General features: G+C 45.0%; 1 protein-coding gene and 1 long non-coding RNA gene across 2 annotated transcripts in view; one reads left to right on the top strand and one right to left on the bottom strand.

The window, feature by feature from the left end:
- LOC149851930 (butyrophilin subfamily 1 member A1-like) overlaps positions 1 to 24,742 on the bottom strand; it is a 73,423-nt gene that overhangs the window by 35,999 nt on the left and 12,682 nt on the right. Inside the window, 6 exon segments of the mRNA XM_090030202.1 lie at positions 13,352 to 13,378; positions 14,353 to 14,373; positions 16,111 to 16,215; positions 16,932 to 17,213; positions 19,398 to 19,745; positions 22,090 to 22,173. Coding sequence (XP_089886328.1) covers positions 13,352 to 13,378; positions 14,353 to 14,373; positions 16,111 to 16,215; positions 16,932 to 17,213; positions 19,398 to 19,745; positions 22,090 to 22,173 — 867 coding nt within the window.
- On the top strand, positions 17,220 to 18,476 carry LOC149851931 (uncharacterized). The gene is made up of 2 exons (XR_016439495.1): positions 17,220 to 17,992; positions 18,322 to 18,476. It is a non-coding gene; the product is annotated as an uncharacterized LOC149851931 (long non-coding RNA).

Here is a 24,742-nt window from a genome sequence, read left to right as displayed (position 1 = left end):
CAGGATGTTGCCTTCAGCCAGCTTATCCAGAAGGGTCTTCTTGATAATTTTCTCCAGAATCTTACTGGGAATTGAGGTCAAGCTGATTGGCCTGTAATTCCTAGGATCAACTTTCTGCCCTTTCTTGAAGATGGGTACCACATTGGCCTTTTTCTAGTCTTCAGGTACTTCACCTGAGTACCACAAATTTTTTAATATTTTTGCCAATGGGCTATGATTCCTGCCAGCTCCTTGAGTACTCTAGGGTGTAATGTGTCAGGACTGGCTGACTTGAAGGTGTCCAGCCTCTCAAGGTGATCCGTTACTAGATCAACACCAATGTTGGATATAGATATATGCCCTCACCCTGGCCGTCCCGCATCCTGCTAGGCAGGGTAGTCCCATTGGACTGATGAAAGACCAATGCAAAGTACTCATAGAGCAGATTGGTCTTTTCCTGAGTGTTGCTTATCAGCTGTCCCATTTGGTTCAGCAGGGTCCAATGTTACCTTTGCTTCTTTTCTGACTTTCTACATATCTGAAAAAAGGACTTTTTGTTACCTTTGATATGTGTGGCCAGATGGAGCTCAGTTGCAGCCTTGGCTCTCCTGATCTGCTCCCTACAGGTGTGGACCAGTATTGAGTACTCCCCCTTGGTGGTACTTCCAACCTTCCATCCTTTATAAGTTTCTCTTTTGAGCCATAGGAGATCCCCAAGTTCCCCGAGATGGGATGGCCATCCCTTGTGCTGTCAGAATCGCTCCCTTAAGGAGCAACCACTCCTCTTGGACTCCTCTGCCTGTCAAGTCATGGTCCCTTAGGGCCTCAACAACAAGCCTCCTGAGCTTGTCAAAGTCAGCTTTCCTGAAGTCAAGGACTTCAGGATTGCTGACTGACTTGCCAGCTTTGTGATGGACAGTAAAGGTGATCAGCTTGTGGTCACTATAACCCAGCTTTCCATCAATTTTTAGGTCACTGACTAGATCATCCAATCTGGCCAGTACTAGGTCCAACAATGCTTTACCTCTTATTAGCCCATAGACTTCTTAGGTCCGGTAGAGCTCATCCACGCACGCGAGGAAGCTTTGTGACTGCTCGGATTTGGCCAAGTGCTCTTCCCATGAGATGTCTGGGTAGTTAAAGTCTCTCATGTCAACCATGCACTGAGAGCGTGCCACCTCAGCCAGTTCCCTGATGAATTCCTGCTCCATCTCTTCTTTCTGGTTAGGAGGTTGGTAGTAGACTCCTATCATGATGTCCCCTGTGCCACTTTCCCCACATATTTTAACCCAGAGACTCCAGTTGTCCTTCCTGAGTGCCAATGTCAATTTGCAGGGATGTGTAGCAGTTGTTGACATAGAGAACTATACCCCCACCCCTTTTATCTGCACAATCACACCTGTACAGGGTATAGCCATCTATACCTGTGGCCCAGTCATAGGTGGAGTTCCACCAGGTCCCCATTATCCCTATGATGTCATAGTTGTTTTTGTTTAGCAGAAGGACTAGTTCTTCCTGTTTATTCCCCAAGCTTCTGGCATTGGTGTACAAGCAGGCAAGTGTCCCATTGAGGGCCCTTGCCTTCCCCACAAATTGTTCCGGGGCTGGGGTGGGAATGGGTTCCCTTGAGTGCCTTAGCCTACTGGATTTACAAGGATTGTCCAGTGGGCTTGCAGTGGCGGAAATACCCCAAACCCCTGGCAGGCTTAGTTTAAAGCCCAGTCTAACTGATCAGCCAGTCTGGCTGAGAAGAGGCTCCTCCCCAGCCAAGTGAGGTGGAGGCCATCTCTCCCCAGCAGACCATGTTTTTCCTGGATGAAATCAAATTACAATTACTCCCACTTTCACTGTCATTGGGATAAGCCTGATTGTTGTCTGAGACTTGAATCTGCCAACAAAGAGGTGTTGAAAATTGGTAGTGGGTGGGGAGTGATCACTGAGTCCTGTCCCTTGTCATTGTAGGCATTATTTATTATAATCCTTGATAGGTTCATAGAATGTAGGCCAAGGTGAGACCCCCCAGGTCATCTAGTGCACCCCCCTGCTCAAGGCAAGATTATCCCTGTTTAACCTACCTCAGACAAGTAATGTCTACCCTGTTTTTATGAGCTTCCAAGGATGGAGGTTCCATAGCCTCTCTAGGTAATATGTTTTAATGCTTTACCATCCTTCTAGTAAACACACTTTTCTTAACATGCAACATAAACTACCACTGCAATTTCATTCTTCTACATCTTGTCCTGTCCCTGGTGGCTACAGGGAACAGTCTATCACTATTCTCTTTCTAATCATCCTTCAGGTATTTAAAGAGTATGATCAAATCCACACCCCAGGTGTCTTTTCTCCAGAAGAAAACATCTGTTCTTCCAGCCTTTCCTTTCTTAGACTGCCAATAATTTTGGAGATGAAATCCTCACCCTGAGACCCACTGGGACCCACCAGCAAAAAACAAAGTTGCGGCCTATGAAGAGTATGCTGTTCACTTATATACAGCTTTTGGCTCATTGTAATCTGCAGGTCCCTTTCTGCACTACAGCAGGCTTGGCAACAATTCCCACAATCATATTTGTGCATATTCTTGTTTTCATCAATGTAGATTCCACAAAATGGTTGGGTGACTAACAGTGGGTGCACAGAAGTTAGCTACTGCAATGATTAGATCCTTTTGTGGAACTACTGCATGGGGATATCTCACATGAGTATTTTTTTTTCAGCCTGAAGGAGAGCTCCCACTCTAATAGTCTGCTTCTAGTGCTCTTCAAATGTGGATCATGGATTTTACAGAAATGTTTCAGTTTTTCCTCCTGTTTTAGGCTCTGGGCCCATCATTACTCTTGAGAAGTCCCAAGATGGAGGGATCTGAGTGGTTAATCAGCTGGGCGGTACCCAGAGTCCAAAGTTCCACTGAGAGAGCCCGGTGGGAACCATTTATCGTTGGTTTCTGAAACAAAATCGACAAATGAAATCACCTGTTTGAAATGGAAAGTTCTATTGTTACAAAACAACATTTCTTCTTTTCAGTTGGAAACACAGAAAGGCTGCAGGGGGAACTGTCAGTTCCTACAACAGGTCAGTGGCCTACAGTGAGAAGATTAACAACAGTAATGGAGTGAACTGGAATGCAAAACAAAACATAGAAACCATTCATGTTCATGTTTTTTACATACTTACAAGGAAGGAATACAGTAAGCTCTTATTTTTATGGACCCGTGTCCGTCCATTTTGACTACCTTCATTATGAAGTGCCAGTCTATCGGTATTTTGAATTTCACAAATTTTTTTGGATTTCTAAAGGTTTATTAAAAAATAAATAAATATATGCTTGTGTCACCTCTTCCTCCCAGTTGGTGCTTTGACATGGACACTTGCCTCTGTCTACCAGCAGGAGCCAGAGCTCACACAACCTTGTTCAGTCAGTGTTTCAATAAGACAGGTAGAATATACATCAAAATTGGAACTGCCTCTGCCCTATTAGTACTTGTAGGAAACAGAATTAAATGAAAATGTGCTTATCCAATGGAACCATGAGTTTTGCTTACCAACCTCTGCTTATCCGTATGCTTAATACCATTGAAATGGGTTCTCCCTAAAGAAGACTGAACCAAACAACTGAATGCCAAGAAGCGGGTCAGGGGTCAGAAAAAGAGGCAAGTTGTGGTTTTCAGCTTTCACCCTCTGCATCTCCATTGATTTGGTGGGCCTCTCTGTGGTGAATCATGGCAGGACTTGACTTTAGTTCTCTGTTGAGTAAAGGGGCAAAAATGAAAGCACTGTCCTGGTCCAAAACAAGGCTGGTGATGAACTAGCTGGCTCCTTACTAATCTCCAGGCAGTCAAAGGCTTCACTATTGCTCTAGTATCAGACACGCAATTGCTGCTGGTGGTTATGATGGACCTCACTGCAGGAGTTTGGAGCCTGTGGAGTAATGAGAGCCACTGTCCAGTTGTTGTACCCTGGGAGCTACCTATTGAGAGAAGCCTGGACTCTTTGGTGATGGAATAAGGCAGTTTACCAAGACTGGCCCCCAAACAAATGGGCCTGGGTGGTAAGGGTGGACAGGCCAGAATTAGACCAGGAGTACCAGCATGAGGTTCGGACTACAACCTGGGTTCTCCATCACTCTATACACATCTGACTCTACAGATGTTTTGGAAAACTACCAAAGCCGAGAGTCAGAATATTTCAATGCTGGAAGTGCCTGCATGTGCCCCTCCAGCCTGGGCTGCACATGGAGGCAGATCTAGCAGGGGTGCAGCAGTGTCATTGGACCCCACTTCCCTGTTCAACCCCATGGTAATTTTGTCCCTATTTCTGCAATATATTGAAAACTGAAATAGTTTGACGATTTCTAATTTGCACCTAACTAAAAGGGAAATAAACCTAAAATATCCACGGAAACCTGGAAACACTTCATATTTTTTTATCTTTTACTTTCATTTGACCAGAGAGAAGTCACAAACCCATTGGGAATAATTCAAGGAGATGCTTCAGCTAAGACCTGCTGTGCTGCCCCTCCTGTTGAAAACACTGGTTCTTACTATTGACCTTTAACCCTAGCAGCCCATAGTGTGAAGCTGCTCACCTCAGAACTTGAATGAGCCTGGGCTTGTCATTACCCATTACTATTACTGAGCAGGGGTAACTTTATTCATTTAGAAGAACAGTGGCATCCAGAGTGTGTACACATCAATGACTCCTGGAAGACATTAACTTAAAAAAAATAATAATACACACACACACACACACACACACACACACACATACATTTGGCCACAGCAGCACATCACCCATTGCTGCCCACAATCTCACCAGAGTGTGATGCTGAATTTCTCCCAGTGAAGGAAATCTGTCTGGTCAGCACCTCCAAACCACTCGGAAAATTAAATATCCAAATGAAAAGAATGGGAACTAAACAGGCAATGTCTTTTATTTATCAAAGGTTGTTTATTACCATAAATGTGAAGGCAGCCAGTCACAGGGGAGGAGTTGTTCAGCAACCAGACAAACGGAAAAAGAACAAAATTTGCACTTCTCCACACTTTGGGACTCTGAATGGTTGAACTGCAGTGAAAGAGCCTCCTGGTTCACAGCACCCGACAGTCCCTCCATTCCCTTGTTTCTGGCCCTTCCCTGGGTCCCAGCTGAGCAGTCGCTGATGCTCCAGGCCCTACAGCCCCCTGGGTCACAGAGGCTTGGAAAGAGGCTTAGACATTAGTCTTTCCACCTGAGTCACTTCCTGCTCCCTTTGGTCTGACAGTGCAGGAACGGACCCTGCTTCTCCAGGTTCACAGAGACTGCAGGGCTGAAAGTCTCCAGGAAGAGAGAAGTCCTTCAGAGTCATAGAGATGAGCACGACTGAGGCTAGAGAAGGCAACTAAGACAGGGGTTCTCACTTTGTGATACCGTAACCCCATAAAATAATATATGAATTTACGCAAGCCCCCCACCCCCTGTCGAGTCCAAGAACATGTGCATCTCTGCTGGGGGAGGGAAGCATGCAGAGTGTTTGCGCATTGGGGATGCAAAAGAAGTTTGCGACCCTCTTTTAAGTTGCTCGTGACCCCCTGGAGGGTTGCGACCCACAGTCTGAGAATCCCTCAACTAAGAGATCAGTTTGAGAACCCCTGAACTCAGTGAACTCAGGCTGCCTCAGTGGGAAACGTGAGCTTGACTCTCGAATCCCGCAGCCAGAGCCAGGGCTTGATTCTGTCATGAGTAAGCGAGGGAAGCGGGAAGGTAAAGATCAGAGTCTCGGTGTCAGCATCAAAAAATGACACATGTCTCCTTGCACAGTCCAGATACACACAGACCCTTCTGGGTGCCTGGTCCAGGGACAGGGCTTTGCGATCAGGGCCTTTGAGAGCCAGGAACAGATCCCCCCAGCACTGCATACCCCAGATCCCCTCCTCAGGGCCAAAGCAGATCCATCCCTTCCTCTTCACAGACTCTCTGGCGACCCCCACAGCCCAGTATCCCCCCTCCCCAACCTCCACCTGCCAGCAGTGTCTCCCCGAGGTGAATCCCTCACGTCCCAGCACACAGCGCTCAGCATCAAATCTCTCAGGATTGTTAGACAGCTGCTGCTTTGTCTCTGTCCATGTCACACTTCTCTGATCCTGAGACAGGACGAGCTCGGGATGAGCAGTGTCTGGATCCAGAGTCACCTTCACTGCAGGAAAAGGAGAGAATTAGAGCATCAGGGCAGAGCTCAGCCCGGGGGAGAGGGTTTGGTTATATCAGTCACAGCATCAGCCCCAACAGGAGGGTGAATCAAGCAGTTTCCTTCCTCCGGCATTTACCCAGCTCTGAATGCGAAGGAGCCTGAGGCCTCAGCAAAGGGCAGGACAGATTCACCTCCCGCAGGCAGAGATGAGCCAGGGACAGCGAAACAAACTGCTGGGTCAGGGCCGGGACTCAGGATCATTCCCCTCCTGCACTCACCTGTCCTCAGGGAGGGGATGAGAGACCCTGGTGTCAGAGAGGAGCTCCAGCAGAGTTTATTACAGGAGAACATGGACACAGCTCATTGCTTTTTCCCTTGGGAACAGCCTAATTCTGTGATAGATGTAAGTATATAAAGAAATGGTGCTTGGACAAGGAGACAGAGAAACAACAGGAAGTATGGAGCCAACTGCAGGTCCCAGGTTTTTCTACATCTAGGCACAACTCCTGTATGCTGAGGACTCTGCCCTATCTGCCTGTTAGTATAGCAGAGATGAGCAGTGCTGGTGCATTAGAAGAGCCTCCATTGGGAATCAAGGAGAAGGTAGAGAAACTTTCATTCATCCCTGGAGAGAGTGCAGAGAAATGCTCCTGAGCCCTCATTTTCTTTCAGTGGGGGGAAATGAGGAAGACAGCAAGGAAAAGCATAAGGGGAGAGGTTACTACAGGCACAATGGAAGATGTCTCAGACGGGAAAACAGAGAACTGCATTATATGGAAAGGGGAGAGTGACTTGAATGAGGACCAAGGAGGAGAGAGGACAGAAAAAGCAAGTGGATAGTGGAAAAACAATAATTGGAGAAAACTGGCTATTTGTATGAGGGAAGGCTGCAGCTCACATGACCAAGCCGTCCATCCAGCCACTCTCACTACACCTCAGTCGCTTCTAAGCTCCATCTCTTCATCTCCCTCTACTAGGCTTTTTCATCTGGGGCCTCCTGTACCTTGCTGATCCCCTTCCAGTCGTTTCTTACTCATGTCCTACCTTTCTGGTCATTTCTCCCAATTCTGATGTCTCTCCCTCTTTCCATCCTCATAACTTGTCACTGCAGTCTTTCTGTAGTTTCTTATCACCCTGTGAATTTCATTTTTCTCTCTTCCATTCCAAGGTTATAATTAGAAAAATCTTTATATCTCTTGCTGTCTTTTATATTTCATCCTAATTTGTCTCCGCTTACAGCCAGTCAATGTTTAAGGGGTGTTTGTGGAGAGACACCTAAGAAGCTGAAAGACTTAAGGCCAGGCACAGCATCCTGTTTAGTCTGTCTACAGTTGCTTCATCTCATCATCTCTTTACTAGGCCATTTTATCTGGGGCCTCCTGCTCTCACTACACCTTGCTGGTAACCTTCTCATACTTTCTCACTGTTGTCCAACCTTTCTGGTCATTTCTCCCAATCCTGATGTCTGCCCCTCTTCGCGTTCTCATAACTTTTCTACTGTAGTCTTTCTGGAGTTGCTTATCACCCTAAGGACCTGAAGGACTTAAGGACAGGCACAGCATCCTATCTGGTCTCTCTCATATGAACCATGGTTCTTGCATGTGTCACTCATTTCAGAGGCAGCGAGGGAGATCTGAACACGAGCCCCCAGAGGTTGCTGCTGGACTACGAACGAGAGGGTCTTTGCCTGTGGTAGTTGGGGGGTGCTGAGCTGCCCGTGCAGCCAGACTGGGCTGTGAGGAGGGCTCAGAAAGCCCGGAGGGAGGCAGTGCCGAGGCAGGGCAGGAAGAGGAGCTGGAACCCCTCTGGCCCACGGCTGAGGTGAAATCTTGTCCCATCTCACAATGGGCTGTAAAGAGCAGGGAGTGGGTGACGTTTGCCCCTGACACTGATGTCCTGCCACACTTGGCAAAGCAGAGAAAGATGTTCTCCCTCAAGATGATATTTTTACCTTTCTCCACAGGTGGCACAGTTCTTCCCAGCCCTGAAACAAACCACAGAATCGAACATGAAAACTCATTCAAAGAAATACATTGACAGCGTTCATTGCTGTGTAAAATATTACGATTGGGAAGAAATACATTTGAAAACTTCAACCTAAATAAATAAATCCTTAAGAAATTCCTGGAGGCGGTGTGAGCATTCTCTGTGTTAGAGGCCATGCAGAATTTCTGGTACTTACAAGAACTTCTGCTGCCCATATAGTTCTTGATGCTAAATTTTCCTGTCCCTCTTATGACATGGTAAAATAATCAGTGACGATTGGTGCCTGGTGCTTTAGTACCAACTGCAAATATCTCCTTGCAGTATATGGTAGTAAGATCAGGCCAGAAAGGTGATTCTGAAAAAGGGTGGAAGAAATGTGCTTCTTTTTGGATCCATGGCATATGTTACTGGTAGTCCTACGGGACAGCTGGGACATAGGATGCAGTGTAGACATATTCATGGGCAGATCCAGGATTTGGAAAAGCAGGTGCAGGTGGTGTGGTGCATCATCACAGAATATGACACACATTTTTCTCCAGTTAAAGAGAAACTAGGTACTTTACTAATATGCTAGGGGCCTAGTTCTATATTATTCAATTTAAGATTGAAGTAGAAACAAATATAACTTTATTGGAATGTGAACTGATTTGTTAGATTATATACCAGCGGTGGCCAAACTGCAGCTCGCGAGCCACATGTGGCTCACCAGCATGGTACTTAAAGCTCTTGTCACTCTTCCTGAAGCTCTGCCCACTTCTCTTGGGACTGCTGGCTTGGCTCAGGTGCCAGGCTGGTAGGGCGGGGGCTGCATTCACACCGCTTAACCTTGGGTGTGCTCCCTGTGGTAAAAGCCAGAGCAGCTCAATTCTGGGTTGCTCAGCACACCCCCACACCGCCACACTCTGCTCTCTCACTTGGTTGCTCAGCACTCCCCAACTCTTTCACCGGGTCATTCAGCACCCCCTCCTCCCCCTCCCACTCTCCAATTCTTGAACTTCAGTGGAGGATCAGATGTGGCTCCCAGGATGAGTAACTCTGCCCGCCCCCCCTATTATATACAGGCAGTCCTCGACTTACTTTCCAAGTTACAACAAATGGAATTTATGACATCTGTACACTGACACCGTTTTGACGTTCCCATGCACCGATTTCACCTTTGTGATGGTCGACAAAGCGGCATCCAGCTGATAAATCTGTTGTGGTGGGGGAGGGGGAAGGGAAGAGGTGGGGGGGGGACAAATCAGTGCCTCCACAGCAAGGGAGGGATTGGGGCTGGGACTGGGTCCAGGGCTGGGGCAAGCTCTGCCTAGGGACGGAGCGGGGTGGCTTGCGCTGCTGTGCACTGCCAGTCCGGGAGCATCTCATGTGGCAACTTGTCTGGCAGCTCTCACTGCTGCTCCTGCTGCTGGTCTGGGAGAGCATGGAGCAAGGGAGCGCTCCCCAGGATCTGCATGGGGTGGACAGAGCCAGGGCTGCACCAGGGTGCACTCCGGGCAGAAGGCTCTGGGAGCAGGGGCTATGCCCCCCCACCACTCACCCAGCTGGCATGGGGTTGTCATGAGACAGCCGCTGTGCTGCTTCTGGACAAGAGGCACACAGCAGCAGGAGCTGGCCTGGCCTCCCCATGCTTCCCGGAGGAGTAGCGCCTTCACCCCGGCTGGGCGAGTGGTGGCATGGCATGGGGGGGGAGGGTTATAGATTCATAGAGTCAGAAGGGACCGCAGTGGGCCATCTAGTCCAACCCCAGGCAAGAAAGGAGTCACCAACCCTGGGGTCATGTGATCCCAGCCAGGTGCCTGTCCAGTCTCTTCTTGAAGACCTCCAAGGATGGGGCAATCATCACCTCCCTTGGGAGCCCATTCCAGATTCTGGCAACCCTGACTGTGAAGAACTTTTTTCCTAATGTCCAGCATAAACCTTTTAGGGGTGTGGGCATGCATCTGCAATTGGTGTATGCTCTTCCTGCTTCCTCAGCCTGATGAAGAGTTTTTAAACCTGAAATCTTGCTACGAATTTTTTTCTCCAACTATTTAGTTGGCCTAATACAAGACAACAGATCTATCCAAAGAAACATGTCTGCCTATGTCCTTAGACCAACATGGCTACAACCTACACTGATGCTCTCAGGTAGTTGGCTTTGAAGTTTGGGTATAGTAGGAATAAAAAAGGGCTGCTACAGCAGCACTGCACCTTGCCCTCCAGATCTGCCCTGGATATAGTTTCATTCATATAAACAAACACCAGAATTATGGGTTGTTGTACTTAAACACAAAGGAAGAAAGAACATGAGCTTGTTGCAACTGGTTAAAATTTTCAAAACCACCTCAGTAACTTAGGATCCCAAATCTACTATGACTTACACACCTCAGAGGCCCAGTCCAATCAAAACCCAATCCTTCCATCTTACAAAACTTTCTGCTAAACCTATGATGACCCCATCCTCCTTCTTTCAGACCATCCAGCATCAGAAAGGCCAAAAAGGCAGTGTGGAAGTCTTTTGTAGAAGTGGAGGACAAAGGGAATATTGACAGCGGGCTGCATTTTCTGAGACAAGAACAGAAGAAATAATGTTTCTGTACGCAAACCTATTGTTCATTTTCTTTTGTGATTTGTTGATTCCCAAAGCTGGCTGGTTCATCAGCTTGTCTGATGCCTGCAAAGACAGGCTTTCTCAGCAGACAAATAATAGCACATGGATGCACAAACACTCTTGGGCTGAAGCTGATGCTGGGTGTTTTCTGTTGCCCTCTCCCTCTCCGACATGAAACGGAGAAGCATTGTGAACACACAAAGGAATTCAAGCACAATTCAGAATAATCTTCAGAGACTAGAAAGTTGGGCTAGAGCTAACGGGAGGAGTTCAATGCGACAAACGCAAGGTGCTACACATCAGGAGAAATAATCAAAAACACAAATATAAAATGGGTGACACCTGGCTGGAAGACAGTACTATGGCAAAAGACTTGGGATCTTGGTATACCACAGGCTAAATATGAATCTGCAGTGATGCAACCCACAAAAGGCGAGAGAGGCTTTGGGATGGATTGATAGATGCATTAGATGCAAGACATGGGAGATGATAGTGCCCCTCTACTCACCTCTGGTTAGGCTTCATCTGAAGAAGTGTGTGCAGTCCTGGTCTCCACATTTTAAAAGGGATGTGAAGTTAGAGAGGATCTAGAGGCAGGGAACTAATATGATCAAGGGCTTGGAAGGCAAGTCATATGAGGAGAAGCTGAAGGAGGGAGGTGTGTTCAGCTTGTGGAAGAGGCAATTAAGAGAGAGCATGATAGCAGTCTTTAAATACTTGAAGGGTTACCATAAAGAAGAGGGAAAGCATCTTTTCTTTCTTGCTCTGGATGGGAGATGCAGAGCAATGGCTTGGAGCTGCAACAAAGTAAGTTCATATTGGATATCCATAAAAACTTCCTCACTGTTAGAATAGTGAGGCAAGGGAATAGACTGAGGAGGAAAGTTGTGGACTCTCCATCACTGGAGGTGTTCAAGAAGAGGTTGGGCAGCTATCAGTTACAGAATAGGTATGTTTATGTTATACCATGGGTAGTTGCTATGCTTCTGGGGTGGTTGCCTCCCTCCCACTCCCCATCCTTTTCTGGTGTATGTGTCAGGAAGTTTTAAAGCCTTCCCAGAGGCACTGGGTGGTGGCTACAGCCAAGGCTGGGGACTTTAATTGGGGTGTGCGAAAGCTTCTGTTGTGGCCAAAGCTTGAGGTTGTTGGCTAGAGAGTCTTTCCCCTCCACTCAGGGACACACCCATCCCTATTTTTGAGGTCAGGAAAGATTTTACCCAATGGTCAGACTGGTATGGACTTTGGGGTTTTATTGTTTTTTTTTTTGGGGGGGAGGGGGTTTGCCTCCTTCTGTAGTGGGGGATGTAGCCCTATACCCGGGATCTCTTGAGCATATATTGACATTTCATAAGAGCAGGACTTTGGCTACTGTGGTCCCCCTACTTTACCTCTGGCAGGCTAAGGTGTTAGGCATATGTTGGGTCAGGGTTGGCAGTAGTCGTATGTAAAGTTTATTTAGGAATTGAATGGGATAGTTTGAATAGGGATGATCCTGCCTCAGTCAGAGAAGGGGTTGGGCAAGATAACCTCTGGAGGTCCCTCCCAGCCCTACTTCTCTAAGATTCTGTTGTCGAGACCGCCGGGTGAGATCAGAGCTGCTTAAAAGCTAGAATTACATGGGGAAGACTCAACTGCTTTCTTGAGTTCCAAGTGACTGTGACTTACTCATTGTAGAATTCATTTTGCCACTTCCATTATTTTTAAGATGATATCTTGTATACATGAGTATGAGTCTTTTATTAGTGTTTTATATGTGTGCGTGTGCATCTGCATGTGGTGATTTAAGGTGCATTAGCCATTTTAAGGTGCATTAATGGCACGGGTCTATACGCGTGTACCTATAATGTGCTTTAAAAATGGTGATTTTAGGCTAATCACGTCTAAATTTAATACCTGCATAAAGCAGATATCAAATTTAGGTGGGATTATTTAAGGAGTCTTAATCCACATGTAGATGCCTTAAGGTACCTAATGCTATGTGACTGATTGGGCCGGAGCTGAGCAAACAGGGCCCTGTGCTGCCTCTGGCCACCACCAAAAAGAAGATGCAGCATGTGCTGTTCTGTAAGGCACAGATGCTGGAGCTGGAGTGGTGGTTCCAGTAGCAGTGGTCCCTGTCAGCGTGCAGTAAATTGACAGACGGAGTAGGAGCCGTGAGGACTTCTGTCAAATCACAATGAAAAGGTCCCCCTGTGACTCCCTGCAGAGGAAAGGGGAAGTACAGCATGGGCAGGGCCTTTGCTAGCGGCTCCCCTGCACCTCTCCACCAGGGCGGGTTTGTTGGCTGGGTAAGGCAGCCCTATAGGGGAAGGGATGCCTCATTGCCCACTAGGGATTCAAGGCACCCTTAGAAGCCCATGCTGGGGCTCCCATCAGGGACAGCAGATGGGCATTACTGTGTTTTCCTCCAGAGCCTGGCACAGCTTTGCCTACTCCACCTACCTCCGTCCAGGGTTACGTTCCCAAAACAACAACTTGGGCTGCACAACTTTTTGGGTTTTTTCATCTTAGCAAAAAGTCAACCTTGCCCAAAGCTTTCAGTCAAAGCAACAGTCTGACTGCATAAGAAAAAGGTGCAGGTAACCTCGAAAAGAGTGAGTTTTAGTTATTTATTCATTATGCACTTCCATTACCTGGACAGATGACATCTCTTCTCCACCCTGCAACCAAGGGAAAAAAATAGGAATGAGAACTCTTCACTGAATATTCATCAATAAAAGGTCTCTTGAGGAAGTACAGCTGGCCAAGCATTCAGGCAAAGACAAGGTAACATGGGTCAGAAAGGGGGGATAATATTGGAGAGTGTGTAAAGATACTGTTTCTTTATACCACTGATGCAGTATGTTCCTATTCAAGAAAGAGGTGGGAAAACTTAAAGTCCTACTAAGTAACCCTCTCGCTAAGACTAGGAAGAGACATGGCCAATGATAAAGGTCAGCTGTGCCATGATGCATCAATGGGCAAAACATCATTTGCTTTATTGGGCAAAACTCATGTCATCTTTTACCCCACCTGATACTGGTGCAGAACAGGATCAGTGTGTTCTCATGGGGCTTGAGAGAACCCACCTAGATTTCCCCATTTACCCAGATCCATCCTTGGAGAAAATCTGAGTTTCCCAACTTACCCAGATCTGTCCCAGGATCTCTAAGGGCGCATTTGGGTAAATGGGGAAAGGTGGGCTTAAGAATTATTGCAAAACCTTTTTTTCCCCACATAAGTCTTTCATACACAATTAAAAGAACACTCAGAATTTAGATACCCTTGTACTCAAAATGAGAAAAGAATGAAACCCTACCACAAACACAGGTTTTCCCCCAGAAGAAGAGCCAGAGACTCTGTGAAGTCCTATAGAGAGTTTAGATGGAATACTACATTTTCTTGGTCATCTAAATGGACCCCTTTTAGTTAGCTAAGTGGCCTTGTTGGCACTTACACACTAGGATGAATTCTGTTCTTGGACACACAGACAACTAAGTGTGACTGTATAGTCACAGAGGCAGTGGGAAGGGAAAAAGCAAAAGTGAGCTCTCCCATTCCCCACTCCCCTACAGTTGCTCAGTGATGGCCAGCATAATTGGTAAGTAGGAGCATTTAATATAATGGAAAAGGATTAAGACGGAGAAAAACTCACCAAGTTGTCTCAGAAGGTCACCTACGGAAGACACAATCAGAGAAAAGACACTATAAGTGTATCTGTCACTGGACAGACTGAATCCCATCCTTATCACTAAATAAACTGTACATGACAAAGTGTATTCATCCAGATGAGTAGGGGAACTGCTAAGGGACTGGGGAGAAGATTCCTTTTCCAAACTTTAGGTTGGGCTCAGAGCACTGCACCCCATAAAGCGCCTTATAAATCCTAATCTTGGTGGCTTCACTTCCATATCTCTACTGAGCTGAAATATATGACATAGGAACTTTATGAAATGTAGCATTAAACTGGGATGGGAAATGAGCAGAACTAATATACACAGTGAAGCCCACTAATGACAACCCTCTTATGGAAAGTTCAATTTGTGGATGCATTTCTAAACAGGTTGTGCATCCCTGCCCTGTAGACTTCAACCCGTTTCCTTTCCTCTGCTCATATGTATCACATAAGGACAGTGTGTGTGGGGGCGAGGGGGGACGAGGTTGGGCACACAGACAACTAAGTGCATCTCAGGTTGGGAATCTGAGAATAATTAACCTTGATGGAGGTTTGATTCTTTCCTTCCCTCATCCACTAGTGTGTATATTGGAGCCTGCACTGAGGTAGAAATAATCAGTGTGTGATAAAGGGCAGGTTCAGTTTTATACCCTGCAAGGTTCAAATCAAGGGATATTTACACTGACTCACCACATGGTCTAGGGCAGTGGTCACCAACCAGTGGATTTCGATCTACTGGTAGATCTTGGAGCCTCTTGGGGTAGATGTTGGAGCCTCTTAGAGCTTATCCAAGGCTGGGGTGGGGGTTAGACTTACCTGCTGGGGAGGCACACTCCCAAATATTTTTTTTCTCCCTCTGCCTCAATCTGCGCTGCCCTTCACTCCTGACAAACTTACTTGCTGTGTGTGGGGGTGGGGGCAGGGAGATGCAGTGAATGGTCGATCTTGGGTTGCTTTCAGATGCCAAAGGTGGGCTCCTACTTAAAGTGGTTGGAGGCCACCAGTGTAGGGAGAACCATGCTGTATCATGCCTCATTATTGGGCCTCTATTATTGGGCACGCACTAAGAAGCTCTCTTTCCATTCCCTACTGTTCTCAGTTCACTTACTACCCCCCTGTCCAGATCTTCCCACCTTGATTCTAATGGCCAGTGAGTTTCCCTCAGTTGGCAAGGAAGTTATTAATGTGTGGCTAACTCCTTGCAAAATTGTTTCTGTGTTTAGGTTGATTTTTCAGGGAACTTTATTTTCATCAACTTTAAAATATGTGGAGATCATTATTTATTTTGGGGGCTTGGGGACCACATACATATATTTGGGGCCTGATAGCTTGCCTGAATACAAGCTTGCCATATGTAAGAAAAAGTGAAATCTCAGGCTTTTTATCTTTATGGTCAGGACATGACACCTTTCAAAATCATCATCTTGTGAGAGCATATTGCCACATGTCCAGCCTGACACTAAGGCAGCTACTGCACTTCTGTTCCAGGAGGCTATGTTCATGGTGGGGGAACAACATGCCTCAGAACAGTGCAGCCTTTTGCTGAGCTGAGGTGGTTTAGGCATCTTTAGAAACACATCCTCATGTGATCTGCTTAGGGAGCAGTGCATCTACATTTATTCTCCTCTTTGCTTCATCTGGGGTCAAGTCTCATTTATACTTGGTTTCAATTATCAGAAGACAATTTCTTGCTAAATGCACTATATTCGCTCCCCCCAACCACCACCCCATACTTACTTCTTAGCTTCAAAAGATAAATGTTCAAGACAAAGAGACCCAATGAAACCACCAGGATAAAAATCAGAGTCACCATCCAGGTATTCATCTGAGGGAAAAACAGATCTGAAAAACAGGGTACCTGGGATTGGTTTGAGAAAAAAAAGTAACAACGAAAGTCCCACAACACTGTACGCAAGGTATGACATTTATCTGAAAAATGACTCCAACTGTGTCCACATGGATTTTTGGGCAAAAGAGCAGGATTGGATTGATTCAGTGCTCCTCTGGGACCATATATACAGGAATAAGATTTCTTGCTCTGTAACAGCTAATAATGTCCCTAATGCATTATTTTCTGCTGGAGCAGGGCCAGGCTGGATTCTAATGTGGAACTAAGGAAAAGTCACACAGAAATGTTTATATCGTTAATCCAAATCTCTGTCTTAGTCACATTTTATACAGTAAATAATTGACAATTCTCAGGTGTTCATACCGTATAATTAGCACATTAAGAAATTTATGTACGCTAAAAGGTATGGAGGAACATCCTGAATTCTTCATTTGAATGAGTCTTTTCTGAAAGGTATTTTTTTAAATAAAAAAAATAGATGTTCATAAAATACAAAGTTCAGGTTAAATTTAGACGTAGTTAAAAGTTCTTAATAATAATAGTTAAATTAGCTGCAACGTATAAACTGTGAACTGAAACAGCAACAATCTCTTTGTGGTGGGAATGTCGGGGAAAGTAGCCTGTTTTCTGTCTTGACTTCGATTTGTTTTACAACTCACATTTTATCGGGTGGCAGTGATTTCACTACAGGATTCAAACAAAAACTGACCTGATATAGAAATGGTTGATTCCTTCCCTTGGCTAAGGTACTTGTCTCTTATCCAACACGACAATTTTGAGTTTCTATATTCTTTTATAAGAATAGCAGTTTCAGTTTCAAATAGGACATTATCCTGTTGAGTTTTGGTTTTAGGAAGTGATGGCAAATGCTGCCCACTGGGATCTCTCCATACCACATTGGGCTCTGGGAACCAGCCAGCTGATCGGCAAACTATGCGGATCCCTCCCTCCTGGTAATCCTCCACAGAGATGAGAGGAACAGAACCTAAGGCTGGAGGAAAAATAGGTGAATTTGGGTTAGTTTGAAATGTACAAAAGCTTTAAGTTGTTGCCAAAGATTAAAGTCTTTGATTTCAGATGCCGATGGCAAGGGGTCAGAAGCTAACACAACAAACTCTGTGGTTGTAATTTATGCCTCTGTATTAACAGTGTTGCATATACACACCCCTATCTGTGCCTCATTTCAAATTACTGGAGTTTTCATACAAGAGAGAATCTGACCTTGACGGCCCAGCACAAAAGATAAAGTATCTATAATAACAAAATTAGCTAACTTTAGTGAACTTGTAAAATTAATTAAATATACTATGCGCGCCATCCTGTGACCAGACAGAACCAGTACCACCCAAGTAAAAATAACCCCCCTTTTTCTATGAAACCTGAGCAAACAAAGAAAGCGCAAGTGCCAACTCATTAATTATTTATAATTGGCATATAGTAATTGGTCACCTCTGTCAGATAAAACTTTGAAAGAACTTCCGCCCAAAGCAGAGAACAGAGAACTGCGTATACACTCAAGAAGAACAGATCGTGCATGAATATTTCTCTCCGCCTACGTTATCTTTTTGGCGTATCCCCGTTTATCTCTCTATCTCCGACGTTATCTTTCTTATCAAGAGCTCCCGGTAATATGTGGACTGCAACGACTTATATGAATCGCTCGGAAGCAACTGTCTTAACCACCCTGTAAATGCTGGGTAACATGATATCTGCATGCTGTAACTGAATGAATAAATCAACCCCACTGCCTGTGCTCTAGCCATCAGAAGCGTAAGTAAAATAAATCTTTTGTGAAAACATCACGCTGTGTTTAAATCATCCTGACTCCTGTTCACCGTTATCACCCACCTGCCCGGTCATAAATCCGCCTCCTCGCGCCAAGCCGGTCGTGCCGACCCAGGCTCACAGGTCAAGGGTGCACCGGCGTATGGGGCGTGACAGTTGTGTAAAATTTAAGGGATAGATTAAAAGTCTTGACACCCATAAAAAATTATTTATGAGAATAGTCCTTCAGGACTAACAGCTACAAACTATTTCAATTTCATATCTCTACCCAGCAATTTTATAGCATTGTAACTGCATTTTTTTGGTATTTTCAGATCGTTTGTTTCCTCCCACACCAAAATTGAATCGCCCTGCAAGAAGCAAAACAGAGGAGACTAAACCAGCTTTTTTACCTAGTGGCTTTGTGCTTATTTGATATAAATGAAATGGAAAGATATTCTAATATAATAAAAAGCTTAGTTTGTCTGTCTGTGTGTCTCTCTGTGTGTCTGTCTGTCTATAACACTTTTAGGCAACTGTGCATGCAGCCCTGAGAGGCTGGGCGGTGCTTGGCCGTGTGGCTCGGGCTGCGCGTGCGCAAGTTTGAGCCACTGCTGGGGAAGTTTGTGGTGCCGGTGAACACACCCCTGCCACCTGAGCAGCAGGGCTTCCCCCTGCCTTCTTGCCTGAAGGCAAAGTGGCCCAAAGTGGTGGGGAGGGGGATAGAGTGAGGCCAGACCTGGAGTGGCCGGTGGGTGGAGCAGGGCTAGACCTGGAGCAGTGGGAAGGGGTAGACAGGGGATGCATGTGGAGTGGTGAGGAGTGGGGGTTGAGTGGAGCCAGACCTGGAGTGGCTGGGGAGGTGGTGTGAGCCTAGACCTGGAGCAGCAAGGTGGGGATATGGAGTGGGATCAGACCTGAAGCGGTGGGGGGAAGAGGGGAGCTCACCTAGACCTGAAGCAGCGGTAGGGAGAGAGTGGGGCTGGACCCGAAATGGCTGGTGGGGAGGTGGACATGGACCTCTGTCCCCACCTGGACCCTGGTCATTCTTGACAGACAATTTGCTAGTCTTTATTGGCAATAGCACTTTAAACACATAGCCCAGAAAACAGTTTCGGACCACTAGGAAACCGTGTTTATTAACAAGTTCTTACCTTTCTGCATAAAGAACTCGTTCTTTGTCCATTAGGAATGATTTTTTAGGCAAGGAAGTAAATATTAAAATGTATGTATTAAGAGGTTGAACATTTTAATTATGATTTGTGAACTAGGAATGTAATTGTTCACTAAAATATACATGACACATTGCATCATAAATAAGCAGGCCAAAGGCACGCCCCCACAGTTGTCATATTATGAAATTAAAAAATCTGAAAGCCATGCAAAGAAACTAAATACATGAATCACTGACCTACTACATTCAGATCCAATAGGGTGTTACCAGTAGTATTGCCATTGCGAAGAAAACAGTTGTACTCCCCTTTGTCTGAATATCTGATATTAAGAATCCTCAAGGGAACATTTCCATCCACAATGCTCTCTTTCAATAGCTCTGTCCTTTCAAAATATTCTTGCATCTGTTTTTCATACTGATCTCTCCCATCACGGTACAGATGCACGTAAGCTTCAAAGTTGTTTCGGAACCACCTCACTTCCATGTTCTCCGCGCTCATTCTGGGGGACAGGTGGCAGGGTAACACCATGTCCTGTCCCACAACAGCAGTGATTGGCTGAGCAGATCCAATTACTCTGAACTGGGCTGTGACATGTGCCAAAACAGAACTATAAGCAGCTCAAAGAGACAATAAGGATTTCCAAAATAATCACCACGATACAGATACCCACACTAAAAAACTGCAGCTTAAACAGGAAAAAAAAAAGAAAAAGCAGTTGAGAGCACAATCTGGAAATGGGAAGTGTCAAGCAACCTTAGCAATACATGTACCTGACAACTCTACCCATAAGTTGTATAACATGTTGTACCTGTAAGTGGGTGGGATGTCCTAAGCATATGCAAAACACCATGTTAACATGTTTCATAGGACATTTTCTGAACTATTCAGCATACAACACGTCATGCCATTTCATTCCAGTTTGTGATAACAGTCAATGCCAAAATATAGGAACTTCCAAAAAGAGAGATGTTCCCTGATCAGGCCTATCCTTTAATTGTCTTTCTGAGAGGTCAACTGCATACATATAAAATAAGAACTGAAAGCAGGAGTTCACATACTATCAAGGCAATTCTTGGCTGTTAGGATGACAGAAAAGCCCCCCAGGGTTTTCTTGACTATGAGACCCAGTCTCTTCCCGTGGAATATGAGACAGTGGTGAACACCTTTGGGAGGACTGGGAGGTGTCAATGTCTTAAGTGGTAAGAACTGGTTGTACATACTCCCTATTAAGCATCATCTCAGTCAAGGTGTAGCTTCCTGAACATGACTTGGAAGTTGACAAAAGAGGTGACAATGTACAAAACAAATGCCAAAAAAGGGAGTAATACCTAACTATTTTTATACATGTATTATCCAGTGATGAGATGGTTCAAAGAAGAATGGATGTATAAATAGGCATGTTTTCAGGAGACCTTTAGTTCTTCTGTACTGTAGGATTTACATCCTCTGCTGGTTGGACTGACTGGCCAACTGGCAGGAAACAAAGTGTATTAGGTTTATTTTATTCACAAATCAGCAGCGGGGCTGGAATAAAAGTCCCTGGAAGTTGTGGCAGTAACAACCACATGATGGTTACATGGGAGGGAAGGGAGATCTGACTAGTGCACAAGTAAAGGTTTATTTCTCAAAAAAAAGGGAAAAAAGTATATATTAATAATCATTGCCTTTGAAACTTGTGACTATTTTTTGTTGGGTTATGCCCATAAGACTTAAGTCATTACAATAATTCAGTCACTGACTAGAACTATAAAACCTTTTAAGCAGCAAAAATAGATATTCCTACCTGATTCCAACTTCTGGATGTAAAAACAAGTGCAGAAAATTATCAAACCAGGGGCAGAGGTGCTGGCCCTGGAGCTCAGACACAGGGAGGAAGTCACTTTCTTCTTCATTGTATCTTAAATCTAGAAGTACAAGCAGAAGAAGGAAAAATACCAAGATGGTGAGCACAACATACTGATTTACAGTGGAGTGAGCCAGCACACCGATTATCACAATTGGAAACTGGAATTAGATGACTGGAAATTGGAAACATCACACTGTACAAACTATGACCGGGGGCACAGAGTTAAAAAAAAAAACAAAACAATGCTGCTTGAACTAATGAGATTATGCAATTAGAGCAAGTACTGAGACTGGGATCCCATTCCCTTCCCCTGAATTAGAAATCAGATCAAACAGAAGACAGGGAGGCTGAGTTCAGGGTGTGATAAGAGCCTGCATCACATTCTGCTCTAATTTAGATCCATCTGTAGATCTAGGCGTCTGTTGCTGCATGCTGCTATGACAAATTCCTTTGAGGAAAACAGTTTCATGACAAGACAGCAATGTTAGATTTCTCTTCCCAAACCAATGATTACAGCTAAATTTTACTTGTTGTGACTGAAGACCATCATTTTTTTTGCCCCTGCAGATAAAGAGAATAAATAGTCTAGTGTCATCCTCTTTCTACCCAGTCTTCAGGTATTTAAAGACTAGGACCAGTCCTTTTCAGCCTTCTCTTCTCTACACTAAATAATCCCCGTTCTTCCACCTCCTTTTTTTCTGTCGAAAACTTCAGATGATGTAGAATGCAACACACCTAATAGCAAGTTGTTCCAACTGTAGGTTACTGTAAGTGGAATACCTGCACTTCAAATCCGAATGCTGGTATAATTTTCCACTTGGATGGGGCAAAAGCCGAGCTGGAGTACCCAAATGTTTATTAATACAATCAGCTGGGAAAGCCTGAAGGGCAGTGAATGGGAAGCTATGGCCGGATGCAAAGCTGATCAGCGTGAGAAGTTAAAAGGGAGCTGACCAAACAGTTGGCTCTCTTCCAGCGAGGAAAGCAGCATCAAGGGAAGCTTGAGGGAGCACGGAGGTGTGGTGGCAGCAGTGTGCGACTGACTAGGGATTGGCAGAAGAGTGTCCTACAGATGGACTTACCTGAAGAGCGGGGATGAAGAGGGAGTTGCCGTATCTGAGCCACTGTGTTCAAGTCCAGCGTGTGTGGGTCTTTGTTCCTGACACCTGAATAAGGAAGAAAGAGAGACTGATTGAAAACATGAGTTTGGGACATTGGCCTGAGACAGTTCCTCCCTGAAGAAGATGGGTGGGGAGATTGTGTGGCTGTATATTTGAGACCCATGGGGTGAAGAACAGGACAAGAGGTCAGTGGTAAGAGATCGGCTGCTGGGACATGAAATAAGGCAGCATAAAGACTGTCATTCCTTAGGGGAGATCTAATGAGAGCAATGCAGAAAAATCTGGTGTGGTAAGGACGGGGGATGGGGATGGTGGAGACCTGTGAAGAGGAGCCAGCCTACTAAATTATAGAAATTACCATCAGCTTTTTCTCCAGAGGCCATATCTGTTTGGTTTCTTCCTTTCCATCTAAATAGTGGGGGGTGATTTAAAGGAGACTATCTGATCCTGAGAGGGAGACTGCAATTTTGCTTTTGTGGCACACCTATGTCTTCTACAAACATCATTTAAACAAAGGAACTCTGGGGCTGGAAAATAAAATAGGCCTGGAAATCCTCTAAGCCAGTGGTTCCCAACCTTTTTTTTGCTGCAATCCTAAGAGACTGCGCTGCTGCCATTAATAACCCCAAGACGGGGGTGGGGTGGGGGCAATGACTGGTCGGCGAGTGGGGGGGTCCCCATGCACCTGTGTGACGGCAAATCCAGAAACACCTCCAGCACATGGCAGCAGAAGTCAAGGTAGATATAATTTACTTGGATTTTAAGAAGGCCTTTGATACCAGCACTGTGTGAAGCTTTGAGCCGCAATTCAATTCAGAGAACATTCAGCCTGATTCAGAGGCCAAATGTCCAAATCTGAATCAAATCAGGAGAAGCAAAAAAACCTCCTGAATCAATTTGGAGTCTCTGAATACATCTGGAAAAGATCTGGAAAACATTCCAAGATTTGGAGATTCGGAGGTGGTCTTTTAGGGGAACAGAAACTGAAAAGATGGAGGAGGGAGCATAGGCGCAAGAAGGACTGACATCCCCAGCTGAAGAAGAAGTCAAATATTATTACAACACAGAAGTCACACATTCATAGAAGAAGAGATTATATATAGTTATTAATATTATTATAGTTGCATACAGACTAAAAACAACACAGAAGTCAGACACAGTCATACACAGTCATACAAGAAGAGATGATTTTAGTTACACAATACACACAGAAAACACAACACAGAAATAAGTAAGTCTCAGATTCAGATTAACATAACAGAAGTCAGTGACAGAAGGTAATATTCAATTACATATAGTTATTATTAATCATACTTACACTTATACTACAGACAACACAGATGTCAGATACAGATTAACACAACACAGGTCAGGCAGGCACAGAACAAGAAGAAATATCATTTTAGGTATACCATACACAACAACACAGAACAGTAAACAAAACACACCACAGAAGAAGTCAGACACAGTCAGTCTTATATCAGAAAAGAAGATGACAACACATTGTTAGAGTAACCATTATTCGGACTGTTGGGGAGCACTGAATTGGCACTGAATTTGCAGCTGGAATAAGGCCTTAATCTGTGTCTCAGCAAGGCTGTTGGTCACAAGGCAAAATAATGTATTAAAATAATCTTGCAGATGTGTAGGCAAGTAGTTTTAACTATATAATAAAATTATTGAGATAGATAGCTAGATATAAGATTTGTCTATATTAAGCATTTTTATTGTGGTAACTACTTTTTCTAGAAAAAGCAGCAATTAATTCTGTGTGCTATAAACCAGCTACAGCAAGGGATGAGATAAGATAAAGGGGCCCAGAGGAAGATGGCTCAACCTGGGACAAGAAAACAGGCTGGAATTTAAAAGATAACATATAGCCAAGATCAATATATGCAAAAGGGTGAATGGTGATCAGTAAAGAAACCTCCAGAGTGCGTGCACCCACTGACCGAAAAAAAGAGGGTTCATGGCCTTGGACATGTGCTTATAGCTAAAAGGTATGTTAATGAATGAAATGCATAGGCAATTCCATGTTAATGAAGAAAACAGTAAACAGAGGCGGAGCTTGACATGGGAAGAGAAATGGGTGGAACAAGGGGCAGGACAGAGGAGGAGTGAATGTTAATGAGTAGAAACCATAGTGTATAAATGTAGGAAGAATCTACTGTGTAGGGCAGCTCTCCATATCCCACCGGTGTGGGAGCTGGCCTGAAGCTGTCTCCATTCTGAATAAAGCTGTTGCGAGCAATGTGTGCTGGTGTTTGCTCCCTGCTCTACTCTGGCTAATGAGTAACAGGATCCATGGGTAATTGGACCGTCATCTCCCTAGTCACTGGGTGCCGCATGGAGTTGGGGTCCAACACACATATATTCTATTATTAGTTACACACAGAGACACATTTTCCAGCACAGAAAAGATTCATATGAAGTGGGCTGGAAAGGCAGGTGTCAAGATTTCTGGCAGGGAAGCGAGAGGGCCTCAAGAGAGTAGGGGGAGAGCTAGAGCTGCAAGTTTGCCCCCAACAAACACAGACATATCCTCTTTCCTGGCAACCATGAGTCTTCTGCTGCCAGCGGAAGCAAGAAGGTGGGAGCAGTAGCTGCCCGTGCA

This window comes from Crocodylus siamensis, unplaced genomic scaffold, assembly GCF_052110815.1.
Source record: "Crocodylus siamensis isolate JL-2025a unplaced genomic scaffold, ASM5211081v1 HiC_scaffold_30, whole genome shotgun sequence".
NCBI lineage: Eukaryota > Metazoa > Chordata > Crocodylia > Crocodylidae > Crocodylus > Crocodylus siamensis.
This window is presented reverse-complemented; position numbering and strand designations above follow the sequence as displayed.